This window comes from Onychomys torridus, chromosome 7 (genome assembly GCF_903995425.1).
Source record: "Onychomys torridus chromosome 7, mOncTor1.1, whole genome shotgun sequence".
Taxonomy (NCBI): domain Eukaryota; kingdom Metazoa; phylum Chordata; class Mammalia; order Rodentia; family Cricetidae; genus Onychomys; species Onychomys torridus.
This window is the reverse complement of record NC_050449.1, coordinates 98,284,582-98,303,901: the sequence shown is the minus strand read 5'-3', so window position 1 is coordinate 98,303,901 and position 19,320 is coordinate 98,284,582. Positions and strand designations below refer to the sequence as shown.

General features: G+C 42.4%; 2 protein-coding genes across 6 annotated transcripts in view; one reads left to right on the top strand and one right to left on the bottom strand.

Moving 5' to 3' along the window:
* Window positions 1-7,053: 7,053 nt before the first annotated feature.
* On the bottom strand, window positions 7,054-18,926 carry Aste1 (asteroid homolog 1). 5 transcript variants are annotated; one of them, XM_036193517.1, is made up of 5 exons: window positions 18,569-18,926; window positions 15,660-16,976; window positions 10,818-11,028; window positions 9,103-9,298; window positions 7,054-7,613 (listed from the first exon to the last, which is right to left on the bottom strand). In XM_036193517.1, exons 1-5 carry the CDS (start codon window positions 18,599-18,601, stop codon window positions 7,283-7,285), a joined length of 2,088 nt encoding a protein of 695 aa, XP_036049410.1. In that variant the 5' UTR covers window positions 18,602-18,926; the 3' UTR covers window positions 7,054-7,282. The 5 variants fall into 5 exon arrangements, with proteins under 5 accessions (XP_036049410.1, XP_036049411.1, XP_036049415.1 ...); XM_036193518.1 differs by having other exon boundaries at window positions 15,660-16,973; XM_036193522.1 differs by lacking the exon at window positions 18,569-18,926 and having other exon boundaries at window positions 15,660-16,720; window positions 16,813-16,864.
* An 18-nt stretch (window positions 18,927-18,944) lies between these two features.
* The window catches only part of Nek11 (NIMA related kinase 11), a 233,011-nt gene continuing 232,635 nt past the window's right edge, over window positions 18,945-19,320 (top strand). Inside the window, exon 1 of the mRNA XM_036193523.1 lies at window positions 18,945-19,092. The gene's annotated coding sequence lies outside the window, so the exon portion shown is untranslated. The remainder of the gene's footprint in view (window positions 19,093-19,320) is intronic.

Sequence of the window (19,320 nt, the reverse complement as noted above, 5' to 3'; positions counted from 1 at the left end):
CGTTCACTCGTAGTGGTTTCATTTGAACCCGTCAGCGTTCCTGCTCACAGTACACAAGTGTGTACAGGGCGGAGTAAAGGTCTGGTCCAGGTCATTGTTTTCCTGTCGTTACCATCTTCTGCTCAATTCTAGCCAAACCGACACATACTCTCTGTAGCTCACATTTCTGTGATGGCTCCATAACACTTTTCTCTTTTCTTTCTTTCTTTCTTTCTTTCTTTCTTTCTTTTTTTTTTTTGGCGGAGGTGGAGGTGGTGGGGGGGGGGGGGGGGGGAGTGGCATTGAGACTGGGGTTCTCTATGTAGTCCTGGCTGTCCTGAAACTTGCCATGTAGACCAGGCTGGCCTCATGTCTCTGCCTCTTGAGTGATAGGATTAAAGGTATGCACCACTATGCCAGATTATTTTAAACACATTAGGTGCATTTCTTCCTCATGGTAATACTCTCTGTAGAAACCACATCTCCCATGATCACTGAGCTGAAATTGGCCAAATAGATTTGTTTCAGAGGTTCATTTTGTGGTGCTGTATTTCTAGCATTAGAACTCTGACAAAATGTGCTTTTAAATAGTTTAAAAATACTTTAAAATACTTATACCACATTATAGGTAGATTGTTAGCTACTGCGGTTTTCCTGTTGTAAGCATACTGAAGTGTATATTAGTTGAGAAGTGGCATTTTGGTGCCATCTTATGGTTGTAAAGAAAATACTATGCCCTGACTAGTCAGCTCCTGTTTGTCAAGTCTGCATCTTATAGCAGAATATGAATGAGGCTGATGTGCAAGGCCTATAAAACATTATCCATGAAGCAATACGGAAAAGTTACTATTACATAGCTGATTGTGTAGAGAAGAATATATGCCTGATAGAGAAGATGTGAGGAGCTGCATCTCACATACGTAAACCTTAGGAAGTTGTCTATTAGTGTTTTGTTGCCTCTTTCTTGATAGCCATCGGTATAGTTATGTAATAGGATCACATTAGATTTCACAAGTATCTTTCCATGTGGCACTGGTCTGGGAAGCCCATAAATTAGCTTAAGTGTAAACATTAAGTGGTTTCTTTTAATCCTCTTGTATGGCTTAGTGGTTAAGAATACTTATTGCTCTTCCAGAGGACCCAGGTTCAATTCTGAGCTCTCACAGGGCAGCTTAGAACCATCTCTAACTCCAGTTCTAGGGGATCTGATGCCCTCTTTTGAGCACCGAAGACACCAGTCATGGACATACATGCAGGCAAAACACTACACCCATCCACATAAAAATAATATTAATTATTAATTAAAATAATAAAATATTAAAATGCCATTTAGTCCTTTATAGAAAATCTTTGCCTACCAATTTAAATATCAAGAAGAAAGTAGGTTATGCATATTTCCCTCATTGGCAAGGCAGTGCACCAGTTTGTTATGCACCTGCCTGTTTCTATGATACCATTCGATGGCAGATTTGCTGTTAGTTTGCGTGTCAGACTTTTGCATGGTGAAAGCGTGTCTCAGCCCTCGTCAGCTCAGCAGCAGGATCTGCCAGCCATTACCATGCTTGTTCTTACAGTGGGTTGAGTGTTTTGAATGATGCACCGTTTCGGGTGCGTCCAGTCTCCCTCCGTGTGTCTCCCCCCTCCCCCTCCCCCTCTTCTCTTCAAGCCTTTATCCACCTGATCTGTCTCCTGTCTGATCATGTGCTCTCCTGCCTGCTTCAGCGCGTAAGAGAAAGGGCTTGACTTGCCAGGGACTCCGGTTTACTTTGAGTAAGCTGAAATGTATTATCTGCTTAGAGGAACAAACTTCAATAGTTGAAATTAAACCAGCCTGACAGCCCAGTCCCAGGGGAAAAGCACACACTTACCTCCTTTTCATAGACCCTTCAACCCCAAATGTGTTCATGCCGCTTTATCATCTCTAAGGTAAAAACTGTTACACTTTTCAGTGAATTACTCTTACTGTTCTTTTCTCCCTATTATTTGTTTATTTAATTATAATTATAATTAATTATAGTAGAGCCAGTTTAATCAGTTTGTCCTCGTCCTCTCTCTCTCTCTGTCTCTCTGTCTTTCTCTGTCTCTCTCTCTGTCTCTCTCTCTCTCTGTCTCTCTCTCGCGCGCTCGCTCTCTCTCTCTCTCTCTCTCTCTCTCTCTCTCTCTCTCTCTCTCTCTCTCTCTCTGTGCGCGCGCGCGCATAAGGCAGAGGTCCTCCTCAGGTATCCTTCCTCACATGCTATCTGACAGGGTTCATTGACTTGGAGCTCACCAAGTAGGCTAGACTGGCTAGTGAACCCAAGGGTCGCCTATTTGCATATTCTCAACCCTGGAATTACACTACCACACCTGGCTTTGTATATGTGTGTGTATTTGAAATGTGTGTGTGGATATTACTGCCCATGTGTCTGTGTGAGGCCATAGGTTGGCACTAGGTGTCTTCCCCTGTCATGCTCCACCTTATTTTTTTAGACAGGTTCTTGACTGAGCTTAGAGTTCACTGGTTAGTCACCAAGTCCCCCGGGATCCACTTGTCTTCACCCTTTCAGTTCAGGGTTACAACTGCTTGCAGCCATGTTCAGCTTTTCATGGGTTCTGGGGATCCAACTTAGGTCTTCATGCATGTGTACCAAGTGATTTTTTTCCACTGAACCATCTCCCCAGCTTGGATTTGTCTATTGAAAACTTGTATGAATCCAGGTGCTAAAAGGCCTACCAAAGTTTGTTGTTAGAAACTTGGGTTTCTAGATTTCAGCTCTTCCCCAGAATGTCTAAATTTTGAGTCCAGGCAAGAGGGATTACAAGCATGCTGGCTTTTTTTTGTTTTGTTTTTGTTTTTGTTTTTGTTTTTGTTGTTGTTTTTTAAAAACAAAACAAAACAAAACCTGGGGATCTGGAAATTGACTAGATCATTCTGCTTGCAACTAGGCTGTCTCCTCAACCTAGTGCCCACATTTTTTCAAAGCAAATTCATCCAAATAACATGTCTTTCGTCATTATTTCTATTATGACTTGAACATGACACAACGTTCCCATAACATTCTCAAATTCTTCACCATATCTGATCATCTTGACTACAGTAAGAATTCTGCCCTTACTTTTGACACCCCTTGTCTCATGGTATCCTTTGCTGTTGCTTGATAGTCACCTTTTCCTCGGGTCCTTTCTTTTCGTATACAGATGTATCAGTATTAGCTGTTTAGCACATTTAGTGCCAGGCATGACTTACCATGTTTTAGTACTGGTATTAAATGCACATAGGCACATTATTTTGATTTTGTGCAGTGATTTGGAGTGGAACAATTCTATTTCACAGGTAGGGCAACTGAGAGGTAGTCATTGATTGCTTTTATGCACAGAGGAGGGAAAGGTAAGGCCATTTAGGTAATAAAGGTCTTTAGTCTGCTAAAATTACAGTTACTTTAAATTAGGAGTTCGAGTTGAAATACTAAGGTCCACTTGAGTCCTTTTTCATGACCAACTATTATGGAAAGGATCAGAGACTGTATTTACAGATGAGTAAACTTTAAAGATCTTAGTTACTAAAATAAAAACCTTGCACAAAATAGGTATCAAGTATAATTTTTCTGACACTCAATACAGAGCCTATTTCTATTACAGTAAATGGTTTTCTTTCTCCAGTTTTACCCCCAGATCACTCATCTTAGCTGTCCAGATCTCCTTTTGTCACTGAAAGTGGTAATTGAAGATTGAAGTGTCTGGAACCTCAGGCAAGATTTCATTTGTTAGAACTGAATCAGAAAGAGCATGACCTTGATTGAGAACACAGGGAAGTAGATTTGGGGAATATGGAGCACACCTCATTCTGTTTATATGAGGTGTTCTCATTGCCTGCTATTCCTGATCTGTGGTTTGTGCATTGGGTTTGTTTTTAAGTCTTCAAAGGAGGATAAAGGAGGGGGAGGAGAAAGGCCGGGCAGAAGTCACATGCGGCGAGTTCCTTTGATCCACCTCACCTCTTAGGGACTTCTGTCTTGTTATTCTCATTATTTCATCGTGTGCTTCCTCCCAAGCATCGGAAGCAGGTATGAATCTTGGGAGTTAGCTACTATGCCCTGACTGTCTGGTGAGGCCCACTAGATAACCTTGGAGTGCCTCTAATACACAGTGACACCAGGGTAGGACAATTTTTATATTCTCACAAGAAATGAAAGACTACTGGATGCTATTTCCTGTACTGCATGGGTAGATTTCAAGGGGTTGCCCATCTAGTATCAGTGATTAGAAAAGAAAAGCCAATGACTGGTGTTAGGAGGGTCCATCCATCCATCATGTCATCTATCAAGTTAGCTAATCTCTATCTATCTTCCTATCTGTCTATCTGCCTGAGGAAATATTGTTATGTAGCCCAGGCTACCTGATACCAATGGTTAGAAAAGGAAAGCCAAATGACCAGTGTGTAGACGAATTTTTAAATGGTCTTATTAAATAAGAAACATGGAGCCAAATATAGGAGGGGTGAAAGCATTAGATCAGGGAAATAGGGAAAGCCACCAGCCAACCTTACCTCACCCACTCTGCAGCTTCCAAATGCGAGTTACTTCCTGTCTACCCATGCCTTTATTGCCTTGCTGTTCTGTCCTCTCATTGGCTCTCTTAGCCCAGCTACCTGACTTCCTCTTCCTACACAGCTCTGTTACTTTCTATGTCTGTACAGACCTCCAGGTCTCTATGGTTGATACTAGGATTAGAGGCGTGTGTCACCACACTTTGCTCTGTTCCCTAGTGTGGCCTTAAACACAGAGACCTTTCCTGCTAAGTGATTGGATTAAGGGCATGTGCTGCCCTTACTTCTTGTTTACTTAAAATGGCTGGCCTTTTCCCCCTGATCTCCAGGCAAGCTTAATTTATTAACGCACAAATAAAATATTACCACACTAGTGTTCAGGAGGAACCCTTTATTTATTTATTTGTTTGTTTGTTTGTTTGTTCCTTTATTTATTTTTTTGAGAAAAATATTGCTATGTAGCCCAGGCCAGCCAAATTCACTATTTAGTTGAAGCTGGCTCACATCCTTCCTGATTTAACTTTCCTTCTGAATGCTGAAATGCTGAGACTACAGGTGATAACAATCTTAATGGAGGGAAAAGCCAGCTGATAGTACTCACATGCATTTCAATTAAACTCGGTAGCTTATACATTCTGCCTTAGTGCCTGTTAAGCGGGTTATTTGCCAAGATGAGTGTGAGGTTAGCACTTTTAAAAAGTGGTGTTGATTAGCCAGGGAGTGGGACACTTAGACTGGTGTAATTTGTACATTATGTTCAAGAACCAAGGAAGGTAACACTTGGGTATAACATAGTCCCCACTAGACCTACTGTTGAGGGTAAAGAATGTTTCTTCTTGAACATGGATGCACAATACTGTTCTGTTCCTGATCCTTTTAGTAAAAACAGTCTGTGGAGATACAAAAACCACCCCACTAAGGAACATAATGCTCCCCTAAAATAATATTTGAATAGAAGGTAGTGTTTAGGGTTGAATACTTGAGGAACAAATGGCATTGCATTCTTTGTGGAAACAGTTGAAGTCATGTAAGGATATACTTACTGGTTGATGCCCAGTTTATTTTCTATGAGTGTGTTTATCTAGTGGAGAGAATTGTCAAGAACTAGACATGGGCTGGCTCAAATTGGCAACTTACAGCCATCATTAAGATTACTACTGATGGACTATACTAGTGGGAGAATAGAGCAGGAGAGACCACAGCTATGTGAGTTAGGCTATAGTTTTAGACTTGCCCTAGTGCACTCATCCCATTTGCTAATTCTTGTTTGCCTGAGCTTTGGAACTAGCTAGCACCTTTACAAACCTATTGGTAATAGTAATTTTAGAATAGCACCTCTCAAACATTTTGCATTTTTGAGACAAATCTCAGGTTGTCTGAGGTGTCCTCAAACCTTTAGTCTTCCTGTCTTGGCCTCCTGATTTCTGGATTATAAGCATGTGTCATCACAGACCAGCTCCAGCTATTTTGACTATGGTAAGATACACATATTTTATTTTTGTTTTTTTGTTTTTTTGTTTTTTTTTTTGAGACAGAGTTTCTCTGTGTAGCTTTAGAGCCTTTCCTGGAACTCACTCTGTACCCCAGGCTGGCCTCGAACTCACAGAGATCCTCTTGCCTCTGCCTCTCAAGTGCTAGGATTAAAGGCATGTGCTACCAACGCCCGGCTTGTAAGATACACATTTTTACAACTACCAAGTAGGAGATGTTCTGTCTGCTACTTTCCATCCTAAAACGCTGGCTTGGGGTTAGGGTTCACCTCAGTAGTAGAACGCTTGCATAGCATGTGCAAGGCCTGGGTTGCATCTCCAGCACAGCAAAAATCAAAACAAAACAAAAAGTGTTGGAGCTCTTGTCAAAACCTAGCATGTGGAAGACCTGGAGTCCAGTGTTGATCTGAGATTTCCATTTGTTTTCTGCTCAGATGAAGCAGCTCAGAATACTCTTTATGTTTGTGTTTATGTTACAGTTGCAACCTATGCTGTAAGACTTAGAGTTTACCAATGCATTTATCAATCATATGTAGTCTAATTTACCACATTTCTAACCTCCTGTTTTTTTTTTTTTTTTTTTTTTTTATGACCCAGACTTTTCAAACTGAAATAAAAAAAAAATCCTTTTTTTTTTTTTTTTTCTTTTCCCCAAGACTGGGTTTTTCTGTGTAGTTTTGGTGCCTGTCCTGGATCTCACTCTGTAGATCAGGCTCACAGAGATCCACCTGCCTTTGCCTCTCAAGTGTTGGGATTAAAGGTGTGTGCCACTGAAGCCCGGGCAAAAAAACCTTTTTAATGAAATTATTACTACCAGATTTTGTGGTAAATTACTATGTAAGATTTCTATTCTTAAGAATGTAGCTGGCTAAGCTATTGCAACTTAAAGGCTATAAAGTATTAAATGTTTGCCGAAAAGGACCACGAGGAGTGAAAACATGCTTAAAAAATACAGATGTTTCTGGGCCAGCACTTGCTTCTAAGGCTGACAACCCAAGTTTGATCCCTGGAGCCCACATGGTGGAACAACTCTCAAGAGCTGTTCTCTGATTTCCACACAAGTACCATGGCTCTCGCTTCCCCAACACACACAAAGTAAATAAGTGGTGAGAGAAACATTTCTTAAATCAGGCTGTAGTAAAAGTGGAGTACAAAATATCTTGGAATTCAGATGGTCTGTTGTAAGGTTTATCCCATAATTGGCTAGTCCTAAAGAAAAGTCAGTTTCAAGGGAGGTAAGACAACTGTCTTTAAGTTAGAACCACCAATCTCATATGCTATAGACTGTTTATTCAAGCTCTGAGGTCTCCACGTGCTCCTCCAAGCTTTCAACCATTAACAGCCTGAACCGATTGCTTCTGTCATCCCAGTGCCTGGTGTTTGAAGTGGTTCTCACTTGGCTCTTTGACTGGCTGCCAGCCTTTTTCTTCTGCCTCCTCTTTTTTGAGTTTGATTGAGCCTTTGGTAAAAACAGTTCAGCTGGGGCATATGACCTCGCGGCATTGAACAGATGTTCATAAAGTTGCTTTGCCTCAGGACACATGTTCAGGAGGCTGTCTGCAGAGGTGGATGCTAGCAGTTGCTGGCAGAGTCCATGTACCAGGCTTCCACTGTACAACCTGTTCAGTGGGAGAACAACATGGTTGGAAAGCATCAGTTCAGTGCAGTGGAACAACTAGGATGAACATTTCCAACAGAAGTATCTGAACACTCAGCTTACTGCTCCTATATAATCAGTAAAAGTACTTACCTGGAACCGAGTGGTTAAAATGAGTACTTTGGCTGGGACATAAAACCTTGTGATGAAGCTAGCCTGGAGTTAAATAGGCCTCTCTAACACTTCAAAGAAAAGGAATTTACTAAAATGGCCTTGGTAAACCAAATAGGCAGTTTATTACAATATCAGCAAATTGTAATGGCATCATGTGTTGGTCTCTTGGAATAACAACCCACTACACAAATACAATGGGGTTAACTAGAACCCGTAAATGGAATGCCTCATCGCCAGGGTTGATCAACCAGGTGTAATCTGGCAGACAATGTAGAGCCCTCATTTAATAAGTGTAAAATCAGCATTTTAAAAGTCGAGATTATGCTTTGATGCAACAATAATCCTGCAGAAAACCTGCTACTCCTGCTTGTTGGGAACTGTGGCATGTGTACCAGAGAGGATCCAGTTAAGAACGGCCAACGTTCTCAAAGGAGAAGACAAAGACAGCCCTAAGATCAAAGGCCGGTCTCAGGCTTGTGTGGAGGGTTTTGTGTTAGTTCAGACATGAGGTCCAGAGACACATTAACAAAAGTAGGGTGGGGCCTTCGTCAGTGGCAGAGTGCTTGTCTGACGTGGACAAGGCCCTGTGTTCAGTCCTTGGAACTAGGCAAGCAACCCTTTCATTGCTCAACTTTGTGGTGCCATGTTTTTACTCATTGAAAATGTGCCGGGTTCTGGGGCTTGTTCTGGAAGAGTTTGCATGGGATACAGATGAAGCATATACAGTTTCAAATTCCATTTCCTAGCCACTGACTCCTCATCTTACTTTCCTCTAGTACTTCCTTGAGGGACAGTTTACCAAGATGCCTCAGCCATTGTTACCATCACTTGTCCATGGGCCCGCATCTATCCCACCCCACTGCAACTCCAGAGTTAAACTTTGACACACAGGTTCAGCTCCCTTCCTCCAATACTGTCTGACAAGACAGAGAACAGAGATTTTTTCTTTTTTATCTCATGCTGGCACATGGAGTAGGCATTTAATAACTACTTGAGTAAATGACAAATGGTAAGAAAATGTATCTATATCTATCTATCTATCTATCTATCTATCTATCTATCTATCTATCTCAAGATGTGCCTAGGGGTAAAGTGGCAGAAAAAGTCTCCATAAAGTAATAATTCAAACACCCCAAAGAACTGAGGTACTTAGTTATAGCCTCCTGATTTTGGAAAACTGAGATGCACTTGAAACTGGAAGTGTTTTCCGTTTCCAGAGCTTCAGGTATAGCTGTTCTGAGACTGAGCACAGGACACTGTTGTCAGAGCACTTGTTTTGGATAGAAAGACAGGGATCCGTGTGTACTGTCCAAACTATAGTTCCCCGTGGTGCTTACTGAGTCAGGTCTGGCTCGGGCAGAGGCGTGGACAGCAGCTGGTTGAGATACAGCCCCATCTGGAGGCAGCACTGCCACTGACAGAAGACATGAGCTGTGTCCAAGTCCAGTCTGGCACCAGGCCGCAGGGCTGTCTTCGCCTGTTGTAATTCTTCATACAGCATCTTGGCACCACCTGCCCGTGGACCTTCCTCACCTAGACAGAGAAACCACCCAAAGGCAGCATTTCCCAAAAACACTGCATCAATTTGTACTTTCTTACATACCAACGTCAAAGCCCCCAAAGACAATTAGTTTGAAAACTAGTTGTTTTTCACTTCTGGTTACATAAATGCCTCATTATAAAAACTGAAATATTTACACTGAAGGCCCCTTTTCATGATGACTTTATTAAACCCAAAATTATTAATTTTTCCTTGAAACATCTCTCCCATAGTATGCTACCTAACCTTAAACAAGTCTGCACGGAATTCTCTTAGGATGTGTGTCTATGAAAACATGACATTAAACACCATTCTCTTCACTGTTTTTATTTGTTCATTCCTTTCACGGGTGCACCTATGGGGTAGCACACTTGTTTAAAAGACAGTGTGTATATAGGTTCAAAGCACATTTTACAGGAGGAAACTAAAGTATGCTTAACAGAAGGGGCAAGAAGCAACAACCTTAGGAGATGCAGCTTCTGCGGGTTGGTTTGAGCAGAGGTACACAAATAACCTTGGGACCAACTTGAAAGTAATAAAAGGAGGCCCACCTTTCACAATTATCAGGAAGCAGAGCACTGAGCCTGCCTGGGTGCGGGGTCCATATTTCCTAAAAGAAAACAAACAGACATGCCCCTTCTATAGGACTCACGCAAAATCTTAATGGGCTCATGTTATGGGAATTTCTGTATTTATTTAAACAGAACATAGCTTCAGATATGTTCTTAAAGCCACAGGCCTGACTTGTTTTGATTATCTTATACCAGTGGTCCCTCTGATGGCTACTATCAGATTTGAGCCTGAATATTTGGGTTGTTTTGAGTCCATACTGTTTCATTCTTAAACTCATAGAGTACACCAAGGTAGGGCTATCTGCAGAACTCTTGCTGTGATGAGAATGTTTTGTCTCTGTACACACATGGAATTCATAATCTTAAGGAGAAAGTTGCATTAAAGAACTAAAGTGTTCCAGTGCTTCATTTACTTCACCCAATACTTAAATGCAGACAAAACTGCCCAGGCTATTTCTCTAGTGAAAACAAGTTTTTATTTTTTCTTTCTGTTATTACTTACATACTAATAGCCTTAAAGAAAGACAGAAAACAATTCGAAGAAGAATGGTGTGGTTGGAAATATTGAGAAGTTTCATTTCCTGGGCAAGTACAAGTAGGTTGATTATGCTGCTGCTGCATTGGTGGTGATGGAGTCACAGGGATGTATAAACATAAAGTACAACTGGCAAAGCACTGCCACACTTGAAACATCAACTATCTCAGAGCAGACAGAGTGAGGCAGTACAAGCACATCCCAGTTCTATGCCTGGGGCCGAGCTCCTGGCTCCACGTTCAGCACATGGAACTACTAGGAATGTCTCCCAGTGAAGGGCATTGTGGCACCTTCACTCCTGTGTTCTGCTGTAATAGGGGTCAACTCTTTTTCTTTGTGTGAGTTCTTGAGGATGTACGGTTCATACACAACTAGACAAAACATTCCCGGATTTCTAGCACCTACCAGGGCAGTTGATGATGGCATGCAAGGGCTCCATCAGCATCCCCAGCAGTAAGGCCTGCAGATGATGGAGCTTGGCCTTGGCCTCTGTGGACTGCAACCAGTAACAAGTGACAGCAATGGGCAACTGCAGCAGAGCAGGGATGGACTCCAGGACAACCTGTTTGACCTTCAGGGCTTCGAACAGAAGCATCTGCCGCCTAGCCAAGGGGAGCTGGAAACATCAAATGTTCTGCAAATTAGGGATTTTTTTTTTTTTTTTTTTTTTTTGGTGTGTGTGTGTGTGTTTGTTTTGTTGTTGATTTTGGGTAACATGAAGAATTTTAATTCAGCTGTGGAAGTTAATTATGTTTGGCTCTTTGAAAGAATGTACCTTCTGTGCCCTCTTAAATAGCTTTTCTTGTGTTTCTGCCCCCTCCCTCTGTAGCATGGTGAGCATATTCATATTCAGTACACACATCCCTCAGGAAGTGTGTTAGAAATTCAGTCCTGAGGTCCTACCCCTTAATTCTGATTCAACAGTCCAAGGGGAGCTTAAGAACTTGCATTTTAACTGGAACCCACATACTTTACTGTGGGAAACAAAGACCCACATCAGTCCTGCCCTTACTTGCTAGTGTGGAGTTGGTACCACTTTGTCTCAGATGCCCTAAATGATCACCTCCAGAAATAAACTACAACCCCGCTGGCATGTGGCTCCTCAAGGGTTAGAGATACATTAAAGTCAGGCAGGGCCATCTTAATGACTTTCCACACTGCTTGTAGTACATGAACACACTCACTTCCCCTTATGCTTTCCATTAGAAGGCACTCCAAACACAAGCTGAGAAGTGATCAGCCCTGGGAGCTCTGAGCTGCTTGTTGAATCTCACTCAAATGAATCTCAAGATGTTGGGAATCCTAAAGGGCCTTACAGGCCACATTTTGATAAACACTTATGAAAGGAGTTATACTCCTGGTGTCTGCAGTTAGAGAAATACCCTCCCTTCGAGAGGCGGAGACAGTAGGGTACATTCTTAGCACCTAATGGGTGGTTAGTATAGTGTGACTGATAAATGAGATGAAATATTAATTCACACAAAAATATCATAATTGACAAAATAGTTACATCATTAATGTCTGAGGCCTTTGGGTAGTACAACACTCTAAATATAGTTTCAGTAATTTAACATTGTTTCAGTAACTTAATTTTATAATCAGAAATAAATGAAGTTCTTCATAGTATAGCAGCAGCTCCTACTAGAAGTAGGACTCACGCCTTAAGTGAAAACAAATCTAAACTTCCAAGTTACAACTTTAATGAACAGAGTGATCTAGGATTTGACGTCAGAGGTTTTACCCTCAATAACTGGCTTTGGGCAAGTTTCTGAGGGCTTTTCTAGTCTGATCATCTGTAAAATGAGACTCGTGTGTTGGAGTTGCACAGGGTGATTTTTGAACTGCTTAGTCCTCAATGCCTTCTAGACAGGGTACTGCTCTGCTTGTAGCCCCATGTGTTTTGCTCCCAGGCCTGTTTGGGACTGTCCCATTGATGTTTTTCTGTTGGCTTAGAGACTGCACATGAATCTACTGATATTTTAATTATTGTCTGCTGCCTCTCAGACCGAGTCAGTGCTTGATGGAGCTTCTGGTCCTGCAGCCATGGATATGTAGGTTTAAATTAAGTCTCTATCATTCTATTTATCAATATGGCTCAGAAGTCAAAGGCTGGGGTGAAAACCTGCTAGCTCACACAGGTTGAATAGCAACTAGCTGACCCTGTTTTTTGGCCCGAGACACAGCAAGAGACAGGTCTCTTCCCTTGTCTCAGAACCAAGAGTGCTGAAACTCTAGTCCCAGCCCATTCCTTCCTGTGCGACTACTCTGTCCAAATTGCTGACTTCTCTATGGCCAGTTCTGGTCAGCTAGTCACTAGCTCCACTTCCTGATTCAAGGTATCCCACAACATCCCATTTAGATTTGGTGGGAATTCAATGAGCCAATATGTAAAGTCTCTGTCATGAGCTGTCACAAAGCTGAAGTACTGTTACATCATGTTAAAAGCAGGGATGATCACAAGGTTTCTGTACTTGAACCTGCATTTGTGTCTGGAAACAATTTGCACCTGGCATCACTTAAAATTATGGGCTAATTACAGCTTAAAACCATTGAGCTAAATACAGAACTGATTAACTCATGCCAAAGGCAAGCCAAATGGTACAAAGTGTATGAAAATTTCCTCTTAGTCTGAATACAACTAAGTGCTAAGAACGCTTTAGTTATCATTCACTAAGAAGTAGAAGGAAAGGTGCAAAGCTACACAGAGAAACCCTGTCTTGAAAACAAACAAACAAAAGACAATCAGCATGCTACATCTCATTGATTGGATTAGATTTCATAGGAAGGAAAGTGTGCCCATCCCTATTCCATACCCTGCCTCTTCTGGACAGATTGTAGATGGAATGTGAAAGGAAAAGGTAACTATTTTCCTAATCTTGGGAGTAGGTAGTAATTTCCTAAGAAGATCACAAAAGCGTAATAAGTAATAATTTAAGTTGACTATACTACAACTGTTTAACAGAATATACTACAGTGAAAATCAGAATGGGAGTCTCTGGCAACAGTGTCGATTGACAGTGATCAGTAGGCGAAAAGCCCAGAAAGATGGGCAAAACACTTCACACACAATAGCTAACTGGCTAATGAACACAAGCGAGTCATCAGAGAAATGGAGACTGCCCACCCAAAGGACTAAGATGATAGAACCCCAACTAGACCAGCCAGAACATTTCCTGGGCTAATAAATAAGCACCTAGTACTGGCAAGAGCACAGGAAGAAGCACTCTCCTGTGCTGCTGCTGCTGGCAGTGTTAGTGGATCCAACTATCAAGACCTTTTGGCAAGACTTCAAGAGCTGAGCACAGTGCCTCTCCTACTTGGCCCAGCAATTCCACGAATGTGCAATAAGACCTATGCCCTTAGGTTACAGGTGATGTGCACCACAATTTTCATGGCACTATCTGAAACAGCACAACTGGAAACTGCCCAGAAGAAAAGTCATTCGTGGTATATTCATTCTCACAATGCAGTGAGTTTACAGCAGAGAGAAATGAACACGTTATAAGTGAGTCTCACAGATACACTGAATAAAAGATGCTTGGTGGAAAAGATTCATTTATAAAGTGTATAGATTAGATCCTGTGGGGAAGAAGGCTTTTAACTGAAACTCTACTTTCTCTGAGATATAACATTATCAGAAAATTCACATCTTTTAAAGTATTGTGTACTTTAAAAATAAAGAATTGTTTCAATAGTTTTAGTATATTTATAGGCTTGTGTAGCCATTACTAATTCCAGAACATTCTCATTACCTCCAAAAGGAGCACTGTTCCTATTAGTAGTAATTCCCAGTGCCAAGGATGCTTCTGATACCCACTTACAAATCTTTCCTTGTGCTTATGCTCTCATTAGTGGAAAGGCTAAAAGTCACACAATGGGCATTTTGGGTCACCTAATTCTTTATTATGGGGTGACAATCTGTTCATTCTTGCCTTACCCCACTGCTGTGGGATGTTCATGTATGTCAAATGTATTGCTCTAATTGGTTAAAATAAAACTGATTGGCCAGTAGCCAGGCAGGAAGTATAGGTGGGACAAACAGAGAAGAGGAGTCTGGGAAGTGGAAGGAGGAGGCGGAGAGAGCTGCCAGCCGCCGCCATGACAAGTGAGATGTAAGGTACAGGTAAGCCATGAACCACGTGGCAAATTATAGATTAATAGAAATGAGTTAATTTAAGATAGAAGAAGTAGATAAGAAGCCTGCCACGGCCATACATTTTGTAACAATATAAGTCTCTGTGTGCTTACTTGGTTGGGTCTGAGCGACTGTGGGACTGGCGGGTAAGAGAGATTTGTCCTGACTGTGGGCTAGGCAGGAAAACTCCAGCTACACCCCATGAGATCCCAGTGGCAACTCCACCTTTTTTACTCCCTAGGAAGTGGCAATCACTATCATATGTCCCTTGGGATCAAACTGGCTAGTAAGGTCTGATCACCAACAGGGAAACTGGCTGCTATCCCTCACACTTGAGTAGGCTTGGGCCACTGACCCTATGAGTCTGAAAGTGAATATTTAGTTGGAGCTAAAAAACAAACCCAATGGGCATTGCAACTGACTTCATAAGTTCATTTACATTTAATTTGTATGTTTAATTGTGTTATCAAAATAAAGTTTCATATCTGTTATTCTTAATATATTTACATATTATCAAAAGCAAAGGCAACACTGGGACCCATGAGAACATTTTCTTTCTTGAAATGACTGATCTGAGTGCTACTTAGACTTAAGCAACACCAAGGTAGGCTAAGACATGCTTTCAGGGACTGGTTTAAGCAAGTCACCATGATGCCACAAGCTAAAGCCTAAAAAGAGGCCCTCATTAATAAAAACAAAACCTTTAGACAGAAGCATCAGTATCAATCTTAATTCAACTGAGATAATCTAAGATGCTGTTATGCCCACATCAAGTGCCTATATGCACATTCCTTTTACAGTTCAGGATTTTTCCTTTTCCTTCTTTTGGAAAAAAAAAAATGTATGTAACCCTATTCTAGTTGTGCGGTAACTGCAAAGGAAACAGGCTACTGAAGAACACTGAGAACAGCAAACAGCGTTCCCAGTGCTAGGTTTGAGTCTTAGCCCTGACACTAGCTAAGAGATTACCTAGATCACTGCAGTTCTAGTTTTCACACACAACATGAAGACATGATGGGAACCGATGTGTTCTATTAAGAGAGACAGTACTTAGGGAAGCAACATAATCTCTAAAGAGATTTCTTAGAATTTTCTTAGTCTTACAAACTTACCTCAGTTAATTTGCTCAAGTCAGAATGATCCTTGAGTAGTTGCTTTGCATAAACAACTGATATTTTGATATTTTTATTAACTCTTTCCACTTCATTGAAAGCCAGAGGCTGAGAAGGCACTGTATTCTGGGATACAGCTTCTGGATGTGATGAGGCATTCAAAAGAAGCCCATAGATGACTTGCCGGATGGGCTGAGCTATTCTGTGGGCATTTGGTCGCTGCATATTTTCTACCTGTGTGTGAAGAAAGGTCCTTTGGAGCACCAAAGCATCACTGATGAAAGGTGGTAGCTGGCCTTTGGCTAGAGCTGCTTGTATCCACTCTGGTAAGCCCAGATTCAAAGCGTCTGGACAGACATAAGTACCACAGTAGAAGAAGTCCTGCAGCTTCACCTGGGAAGGCTGGTACTCCTCCATGGAACAGCAGAGAAGTTCCTTGACATCTTCTCGACCCTTTTTGGGGAGATACTTCAGAACATGATCTAATGCTTCTGTGGGGTCATCGAAATGAGACAACCAGTTCAGAAGTCCCACAACTCGTTGATATCTCCTCCCCTTAGAACTAAGAGGAAGACGCGCTTTACTTATGAATGTCTCTATGACGGGCAGGTTAACATGGTCATTTCCACATAGCACCGCAAAGAGAGGTACTAGAGCTTTGTTTATGTTGCTGAAGTAATGGCAGAATGCATCAAGGGAAAAGCATCTGGCGGGAATATAGTAATCTTCTGTAGTCTTAACAATGTTCAGATTTCTCCACTGAAAGCTGCTCAGTGGGCAAAACCCACTTTTCAGGTCAAAAATGCAAAAGTCACTGTCTGATGATAGCACAGGACAGTTCCAATGATTGGCAAGTGTCATAATGTCCCGATCTGCTTCTGAAAAGCTCTGAACAAAACATACCTTAAGCCTAATCAAAACCTGGATGAACACTTCTCGGATGAGTAAGGGACACACATTCCCACCCCCACCAACAGAAAGGGAATGGGCCACTTGGATCTTCTCTCTAGCTCGATCCTTCAAAGTTGCAAGCTTTTTATCTGAAATGTCACATCCTCCATCTAATACAACATATGGACAAATATGACAGGCAAACAGCGATTCAAAGAATTTCTGTACAACATTTGCAAATGAATCATAGTCCCCTCCATACCGGAGTTCCAAGTCTGAATTGAAGCAAAGTCGGTGGAAAAGAGAATAGCCATCAATGATAATTTTTGTGTCGCGCAGTTTCAGATCAGTGAAGAATTCATTACTATAATCTTCCACAAAACTCATCAGTCCTCGGATCCCCATGATGACTGACAGAACTGCCTGCTGAGACAATAAGAGACAATTTCAATGGATGGTGCCTCTGATGGCTATTCTTGGTTGCCAATTTGACTACATCTGGAATCCACCAAGACCCAAGCTGCTGGGTATACTGGTGAGGGATTTTTCTTAATTGGATCTTTGGAGGTGGGAAGACCCACCTTAAATCTAGGCCACACCTTCTGGTGGCAGCCTATACAAAGGATGTGGACAGAGAAACTTCTTGCTCTTTGCCCACCTGCTCTAATTCTCCCTGGCTGGTTCATTCCTTCCTTGGCACTAGAGCCTACTTCAGCATTCTGGTGGATACTGAAGACCAGCTTAAACATCCAGTCTCATGGACTGAACAACTACCGGATTCTTGGACTTTTCCTTGGGAGACAGCCAATGTTGGAAGAGCCGGACCACTGACTTTAAGCTACTCTAATAAATCCTGTATTGGTGTTTGTAGACAGACCCTACTATCGTTCTGTTTCTCTAGGGAATCCTGACAAATAACGGTGCTTTTAGGGGCACAGATCATTGCTTCAATAGAAAATGAGACATACTCTTTAAACAGACTATATTGGGTGTCAGCATATCTAGCTCAGCATTTTTCCTTGTGTGGTATAAGACACAAACTCAGTTGTTCATAGGATTTGATCTTCGTTAATGATGGAGGCTACTCCTGGCCTCACCAGAACACTATGGTCACACCAACATAGAAATTTTTTGTTTGTTTTTCAAGACAGGGTTTCTCTGTGTAGCTTTGGTTCCTGTCCTGGATCTCCCTCTGTAGACCAGGCTGGCCTCGAACTCACAGAGATCTGCCTGGCTCTGCCTCCTGAGTGCTGGGATTAAAGATGTGTGCCACCACCGCCAACCCCAACATAGAAATTCTATGGATTTTGATACTGATGTTTCCACTTTACAAGACTGAGTATCTGGTGAGGGTCAAGGCAAAAGTCCTAAGCTATAAGAATGACACCTTTATCAATGTTATAAACTTCAATGTAGGGCACATAAGGATCCAGTTTTTCTTTCTTATGGATAAGACCCTACTTACAGGTATTGAGTGTGGGGCCATTAAATAGCAGTTTGGGGTAAGAAAAAAACTACAGCTTTATGTTTCTAAGACCCCAGCTATCCAATTTCAACCCCAATTATTTACATCCTCTTCTGGTCTATCTCTGGCTAACAAACAACTCATAGGATTGGTTGGTTCTCCCTCTTGCCTCAGACTTCAAATATAGCTTAGTGTGGTACTATTACCAACCTTGCTTTGTTTAAAATCGTGAAATTTTTGCCAATCTTGGAATTTTTGCATTTTGATTTTTAGAGATACTACATAAAAATTCATCATTCTGAATTTTTTGTTTTTGTTTTTTGGCATCTGCTAACATTTCACCTCACTTCAGACCCACCTCGTTCAACATCTCGGCACTTTTAATTACAGTCATTTCTTTCCGGGTCTGTCTCGTGGTGTCTGCAAACTCACGACTTGTAGTAAGCTAATGGCATGACCTTGCATGGAGTAGCTCAGCAAATGCAAGCCAGGCAGGGCAAATGTGACACAGACCTTCCTACCCCAAACCACCGCGGCACTCTCAACCACCCACCTGCTGCTTCCTCCTGGTGGCCCACTCCTTCATCAGCAGCTGGCAGAAGCCTGGGAGAACTGGCGGGCTGGCAGGTGAGTTGAGGACCGCGAGCGGAAACCGGAAGTACCTGGGGATGACGTCACTAGGAAGCTTAGCTCCGGGAAGCTAAGGGCGCTGCCGGTAGATGAAAGTGTTTTCGGGCCGGTGGTCATAACTTGGTGTATAAGGTTGAGGTGTTTGTCTCACGATTGCGGCCGCTTCCTCAGGGAAGCTCGGCCCGCCTCGCCCCTAACCCTTCGCTCCGCCTCATAGGGTCGCCCGCGCTTCCGCTGGCCGGGCGGCCGAACCCCGACTTCCCAGCAGCCCCCGCGCCGTTTCCGTGGCGACGGTGTCAAACAACCACGCCCTCCGAGGCAAGGAGCTTTAAGCGTAGCCGGGCGTCGTGGGTCCGGGACCAGGAAAGGTAACAAGTGGAGCGGGCAGCAGGCTCCGCATCCCCTGGACCCCATTCCCCGTCGGGAGGATAAGCGCCCAGCCCCTCGGTATACATTCACTTGCTTTGCGAAAATCAGGGTGTATTTGTTGGAGAGTCAAGGAAGTTGTTCCTTTTACCTCAGGGTTAGAGTTTATCACTCAGGTCAGATTTAGCAGAACCCGAAGTCAGGGACGGCTTCCTAGTGCTTGTTATGTGGACATAAACCACTCGGTTCCCACCCGCGATAAACCCTTGGCTTTTTCTTGGCCTTCCCCAGCGGGGTGGGTCGTTTTCC